Raw genomic sequence first — 6988 nt, 5'->3', positions numbered from 1 at the left:
CAGCGCCCGGGGCAGCGCCGGGCTGAGCCGTGCGCACGCTGCAGGGGCGGAGGTTTTGCACTCGCTCTCGGCTGCCCAAGGATAAATAGGAGGCGGCTGCGAGTCCTGCCAAAGCTTCCTCCTGCCGCCCGACGCGTCTGACAGCCGGAACCCAGCCCACCAGACATGGACTCCCAGGATTGCCCTTGTGCCACAGGTAAGGCAGCGCTTCCTTCCATCCCGGGGGCAGCAGGAGCCGCAGCATCCCGGCGGGAGCACCGGCACTCCCGCCCGCCGGCCTCCCCCGCCATTCCCGTGTTTGCTCTCGTACGGGCTGGGCCCGCAGCTGAAGTCCCTTCCCAGCACTGCGGTGTCACACTGGGAGCATCTCGCTGGAAAGCGGCTGGGAATGCCGTGACCTCCCCTCTGAGCGAGGCTGAAGCATCAGAGGATGCTCGGAGGGCAGGCAGTGCTGCTCCCCGCGGATCTCTGGGTTGTTGGTATCTCCTCCCACCACCTCTTCTCAACCTCTTTTTCTCTTTTTCTCCCTGTTTTAGGTGGCACCTGCACCTGCGGGGACAACTGTAAATGCAAAAACTGCAAATGTACATCGTGCAAAAAAGGTAAGAGGGATCCCTGAAGCCCCCGGGGTGGGGAGCAGAAACACTCGAGGGGTTTTCACTACACATCCGTGTATGCACTGAATCAAATTAGTCTTAGCATTGCCAGTGGTGAGTTTATTCCTCACATAAGGTTTTTGTGCCCCCAAAGGAGGGCACAAGTGTGAATCCCACTCCCTCTCCAGGCAATACAATCACTCACTACCACCTAAACCTGAGCTATTCCCTCAATAGCACCTCAGGCTCAGCACAAGGGGATGCTGGGGAGGAAACCGGCTCTGGGATTTCTTCTGGGTGCTCCTGGTGCTGTCACCCACAGCAGAGCTGTGTGCCACGAGGGTTTCAAAGAGAGGGACTGGGGCAATCCTGGTGAGCCCCCGGGAGTACCACACTCTGCCCCTGCCTCTCAGTGCCAGCCCTGCCTGCACAAACACCCTGGAGACACTGCCAGGAGCAGGCATGCTGCTAAAAGGGAACAACATGAATACATGGGAGGTCTCCAAAACACTGAGACCTCCCAATCCCCAGCCTGACCTCCTGAGAATGTCCTTAATTTTTTTTTTTTTTTGTGTCTCCCACAGGCTGCTGCTCCTGCTGCCCAGCTGGATGTGCCAAGTGTGCACAGGGCTGCGTCTGCAAGGGGCCCCCCTCTGCCAAGTGCAGCTGCTGCAAATAGGGGACCCCTGGCTGCACATCTGGGGGTGATGCACATCTGGGGGGGCCAAAGAAGAATAACCTTATTGTGTATGTTGGTTGTCTTTTTTTTATATATGTGTTCAGATTTCTTTAGTGTTTGTCACTTTGACATGTAATAAGCTACCTAAATAAAGTGATATGTATATAAAGGTGCACGAGGAACTTGGCACTTGTGTTGGGTGCGGCAGTTTCCCTGGGGAGCGGGAGGACAGCGTGTGTGGGAGGTCATGGCAAACAGCCTGCGACTTGTTTTTGCTCCTGTCTTCTGCTCTTGGCTCTGCTCTCCCTACCAGTAGTTCTGACTCTTGTTTTAACACTTTCCCTACACAATAAGGGAATTTTCCGCTCCCCACCGCCCTCTTGTTGCCCAGGGGAAAATCCCATGCTGTCTCCTCCAACCAGAGATCCTCGGGGCTAATGAGCAGCTCGTTATTACAAGCTTTCACTGTAATAAGCACCCCAGCCCTGCCCATTTCCAGGGGGAATATTTCCACGGCAGGTGGGGTGGCAGAGAAACAGGTTTAGTTTTCCTCCTGGCAGTTTAGTTGAACTGGCTGGTAGAACCACATTGCTTATCCCCCTGCCACCTCTGCCAGTCTGTCTGGGTGCTCCTGGGTGCTCCTGGTCACCTGGTGCTCAGGTGACCTGGTTCTCCACTGTGGGGTCCAGTGCACACAATGGGGTGTGATCCCCACAAAAGGGTGCACTGCCTGCAATAGGGTTTAGTGCGTGTGATGGGATGTGATGCCCAAACCAGAGTGTGATGCCCATTGTGGTTTGCAATGCCCATTCCAGGATTTCAGTGATGGGATGTGATGAGGTGCAATGCCTGGGGTGGAATGCCCACAATGGGATGGGGTGCCTATGCCAGGGTGCAAACCAACAATGGGATGTGTTGCCTGCAATGCCCATATCAGGGTGTGATGCTCACTCTGCCCGAGCACAGCCATGCTGCTGCCAGAACACTGCACCCCCGGTGCCCTGTGCCACCCTGATGCTTCCCAGGAACATGACAGGCTCTGTCTGTCCCCACACTCCTCAAATGCAGATGTTCATGGTCACTTTTTTAGGTTAAAAACCTTTCCTGACCCACCCAGTCACCATCAGGACTCAGCCAGGGATTTGGCACAGCCTACAGCACAGCACCCCTGCCCAGGGGCTGCTCAGGGTGCCAATCCCTAGGGGGATATCCCTTTGCTCCAGGAGGGCTCCTCCCTCAGGGCATCCCCTGACATGTCACCATCACCCCACACTTCTGGCAGGTGCAAAGGCCACCCCTGTGTCAGCTGAATTTAGGCAGGGCAGGACGTGGTAGGCATGGAGCAATCACACTAAACAGTGCGCTGCAAAGAGCAGGGTTATCTTTATTCCTTCCAACCCAGAGAAATGTAACTGCCAACCATACAGAAACATCACTGGTGAGCTCACAACAAGAGTGAAGGAGAGGTTGTTAATGGGATTTATCACCAAATATCTGGTTTAAGCAGCAAAGCTCACAGAATCAGTCTGGCTTTGCTGGCGCCTGTGGGTTTGCTGTGGTCCTGCCCCATGGCTCTGTGCTGTGCCCACCCCTGTGCCCCATGGCAGTATGATGGAGAGCAGCTGTCGGATGCTGTCCCCTGCCTCCAGGGGAAGTGGTGGGGAGAGAGGGAGGGTGGGCAGATAGAGGTTCCAGCATCCCCACTCTGAGCCCTGAGACCCGTGTTGGGCAGTTGCAGCTCTGCTGCTCACTTTATGATTGCTATAAAATAGAGTTGGCCATGGCACTCCTCTCACATGGGAACAGGCTTATGTTTAACTACTCTGTGCCCTGGGAAATTGGAATACCAGCCATAATACAGCAGACCCCTCTGAGCTCTCCTCTCCCCATTGATGTCTGGCACAGCCTTTCAGCAAGCCTGTGGCTCAGGGAGTACTCGTTCATTCCTCCCTGTTCTGCTTGTGGGATGACCTCACTATTTAGTGGAAATGCTCAGATTGGGAAATCAGGAATTTTCCAGGCTCTTTTCCCATCACAGCTTCACCTACAGTTCTATGGGGATGCTGTGCTGCCTTTTCCCGCTCACAGTGACGTGGAGCCAGGACAACATGTCCCAGGATTCAGCACAGCCCCTCCATGTATGATACACAGGATTCCTGGCAATCTGGGAATTCCCCTGCTTTCCCTGCAGCTTTGGCCCTGCACAGTCACCCCTCACCTTTGGGACGGCCCCGTGCAGGGGTGCACGATCCCATTTTGGCAGGTCAGGCTCCCTTTTCCTCAAGCACGGGTGCAGCAGAGCCCGACCTGCTGGAGGGGGGCCCGCGGGTGCAGCACATTCCCGGAGCGCTGCCCTGGGGCTGGCCGGGAGAGAGGGAAGTTAATTCCCAACCCGTGTTTGTGTGCAGTGACACCACACGTGCTCGGTTATTGCACCTCTCCTCCTTCCCGCTCAGCCAGTGGCGTGTGCAATGCCTGCTGGCTTCGCCTCACTGCTGCTGGCAAACAGTGCCAGGAAAAAAACTACTCTGTGCTCTTGCAAACAAGCACGAGCCGTTCCTGGCACAGCCACCCGGGTCACTGAGCCTCTCCTGGTCCTAGAGCCCGCCGGCCCGGGCTCCAAGGGGATGGACCCAGCTACAGCACCAGCTCTGAACACAGGCTTGCCCCATCTGTGACACCACCGAGAGCAGGGGGTGCAGGCGTAGGGACAGCCTGGCCCTGGCCCAGCCACTGTTTGCCATGCTGGATGTTGAACTGGCCATGGGCATGTGTGAGGTGGTGGAAGCCCGTTGGCAAATAAACCCTGTGATGAGGTGGAAAATTCAGAAAGTTTATGAGAAAGTGATTCCCAGCAGTTCCTAGCTGGCAATGCCAAACTGGCACACTGCATCCCCATGCTCACCCGAGGGAAGTGCATGAAACTCTGTCAAGGGAGGATTAGATTGGGTATTAGGAAAATATTCTTTACCCAGAAAGTAGTCGGGCCCTGGAACAGGCTCCCCAAGCCAGGCTTAGGAAGTTTTTGGACAACACACTCAAGGACGTGGCATGATTTTTGGAGTTATCCTGTGCAGGTTCAGGAGCTGCATGGGATGATCCTTCTGGGTCTCTTCCAGCTCAGGGTGTTCTGTGATTCACCCGTCCTGGGAGGCCATCTGAGCACTCCAGCCCCACGGGGGCTGCCCAGGGCCATCCCACTCCCAGTGGGGTGCTGAAACAGTCTCATCCTCAGGGTGCCCCATGGCACTGTCCCAGGCGTGCAGGACGCGGTGGCAGTGCCGTGCCACTGCTGTCACTCCCACACCCCGCGCATTCCAGCGTCTCGGTGCCGTGGAGCGCAGCACTCTGGCGGGGACGGGGGGTGCGGGTGGGACACCCCGACCTCCCCATACCGGGCTGGGAGCGGGGGTGAGGGGCAGGTCCGTGACCTGGGTAAGCACGGCACGGCACGGCACGGCTCCGTGGTGAGCACAGCACGGCCCCGGGTGAGCACGGCCCGGGGGTAGGGCACTGACCCCGGTCAGCACGGCCCTCGGGTGCGCACTGCCCACGAGTGAGCACGGCACGGCAAGGCACCGCCCCCGGTGAGCACGGCCCGAGGGCGGGCACAGCCCCGGGGTGAGCACGGCCCCGGGGTGAGCACGGCACAGCACGGCACCGCCCCCTGTGAGCACGGCCCGAGGGCGAGCATAGCCCCGGGGTGAGCACGGCATGGCCCGGCCCCGGGGTGAGCACGGCCCCGGGCTGAGCACGGCACGGCACGGCACCGCCCCCTGTGAGCACGGCCCGAGGGCGAGCATAGCCCCGGGGTGAGCACGGCATGGCCCGGCCCCGGGGTGAGCACGGCCCCGGGCTGAGCACGGCACGGCACGGCACCGCCCCCGGTGAGCACGGCCCCGGTGCCGGCGGCCCCGCTGCACCGTGCGCAGCGCCAGCACCGCCCCGCGTCCTGCCCCATAAATAGCGGGCGGCCGGCGCTACTCTGCACCGCTGCAATCCCCGCCGGACCGAGCCGAATCGAGCCGAGCTAGACTGAGCTAAACCGAGCCGAGCCGAGCCATGGACCCCCAGGACTGCACGTGTGCCGCCGGTAAGTGCCCCGTCGTGTCCCGGCCGCCTCCCGCCTGGCTCCCGGCTGCCCGACTCCCGGCTGAGCCCGCTCTCCTTCCCTCGCTCTCCAGGTGACTCCTGCTCCTGCGCAGGGTCCTGCAAGTGCAAGAACTGCCGCTGCCGGAGCTGCCGCAAGAGTGAGTGCGGGGCTCAGGGAGGGGGACCCGGCCTTGGTTTTGGGACATCCTTGGGCACCTCTCTGCTCCATAGTGAAACTTCTTTACTGTGGGACTCCCTGGACACCTCGCTGCTCCATAGGGGAACCCCTCCTTGCCCTGTGGGATCCACAGACACTTTCCTGTTCCACAAGGGAGCTCTTTGTTGCTCTGTCGGACCCAATAGGAACTTCCCAACTCTTACCCTGTAGACAACCGCTCTTCCCGTGTCAAACTCTGTATGGAGAGCCCATCTCTCCCTCTCTTGCCCTGTACAACCCTTATGAGATCCTTCCCTCTTCCCCTGGCCCATTGCAATGCACATGCACCCTCCCCTCTGGGAGGCTGCGCCCACCCTGTAGGATCCTCATGGAGAACTCCAGCCCATTGGGATCATCAGCCCAGCTCATGGAGATGTTTCCCACTCTCCATCGGGTCCCTCTGCCTCACAGAACCCCAGTCCCTTCCGCCTACCTCCTAACTCTTGTGTCCCCCCCAGGTTGTTGCTCCTGCTGCCCCGCGAGCTGCAGCAACTGCGCCAAGGGCTGCGTGTGCAAGGAGCCGACGAGCAGCAAGTGCAGCTGCTGCCACTGAGCCGCTCGGTCTGCCTGTAAATAGTCGGCACGCTTCGGGGACGGGGGGTGGGGGGCACACAAAAGCCTATTTTTTTTGTTTTGTTTTTCTTCTTTTGTATTTTCTGTACCAGTGGTGAAACTGGATGGAAATAAAGGAGTTTTTCTGGAGGTATGAGTGCTGCTGTGGGGATGGGTTGGAGGCTGAGCATTTTTGCCACTTGGGACACCTGTGTGGGAATTGTGCTGTGGGGTGGGAGAGGGCTGCTCATAAACATCCCATGTCCTTCCCTAAGTGGGCTCTGCGCCTTCCTTGAGGGAGAAAAGGAGCTTCACAGGGCACGGGATGGACCTCATCCTACATGTGGGGTTGGTGTGGGCATCTTTAAGGTGTTGGTCTCCCAGGGAGGATGGGTGATGGGTGACACACCCAGAGGTGTGGGCAAACAATGGAACGAGGGGCTCTAGTCCCCTCCAGCCTTTCCTTGGCTTCACGGCAGGTGCCTCTGCACCATGTTAGGGGCTTCCTTTGGGTGAAAGATCATGGGGGAACAAGCGAGGTGGGTGGGAGGGTGATATGTGTTGGCAAGATGCCTGCCCTGAGCTGCTGCTGGAGAGCACTTGGACAAATTCTAGTGGGGACAAACTTCCCTTCCTCAAGAGCTCATGCTTTGCAAACCCCAATCCATTGCAGAGCAGATCCATCCCCAAAGGGACACTTTCCCTGCAGCCTCCCCATGCCAAATACCTGCAGCTACAGTGCCTGGCTCCTGCTGTGGGCAATACCTCCAAACACTTTTTTCCAGCTCGTTTTTGGGAAGCACCTTGCTTAAAGCTGCAAAGACCTCCAGGTGCAGGAGGGCAGGTAACCAT

General features: G+C 58.6%; 2 protein-coding genes across 2 annotated transcripts; both read left to right on the top strand.

Annotated features, from left to right (window-relative positions):
* Positions 1 to 1448, top strand: LOC102074113 (metallothionein-1). Its single transcript, XM_005490773.2, has 3 exons — positions 1 to 196; positions 537 to 602; positions 1181 to 1448. Exons 1-3 carry the CDS (start codon positions 166 to 168, stop codon positions 1273 to 1275), a joined length of 192 nt encoding a protein of 63 aa, XP_005490830.1. The 5' UTR covers positions 1 to 165; the 3' UTR covers positions 1276 to 1448.
* A 3514-nt stretch (positions 1449 to 4962) lies between these two features.
* LOC141730776 (metallothionein-2) lies at positions 4963 to 6286 on the top strand. Its single transcript, XM_074550989.1, has 3 exons — positions 4963 to 5368; positions 5460 to 5525; positions 6043 to 6286. Exons 1-3 carry the CDS (start codon positions 5338 to 5340, stop codon positions 6135 to 6137), a joined length of 192 nt encoding a protein of 63 aa, XP_074407090.1. The 5' UTR covers positions 4963 to 5337; the 3' UTR covers positions 6138 to 6286.
* Positions 6287 to 6988: the final 702 nt, after the last annotated feature.

This window comes from Zonotrichia albicollis, chromosome 13 (genome assembly GCF_047830755.1).
Source record: "Zonotrichia albicollis isolate bZonAlb1 chromosome 13, bZonAlb1.hap1, whole genome shotgun sequence".
Lineage (NCBI taxonomy): Eukaryota > Metazoa > Chordata > Aves > Passeriformes > Passerellidae > Zonotrichia > Zonotrichia albicollis.
The sequence above is the reverse complement of the archived record's forward strand: the minus strand, read 5'-3'. Positions and strand labels throughout refer to the sequence as shown.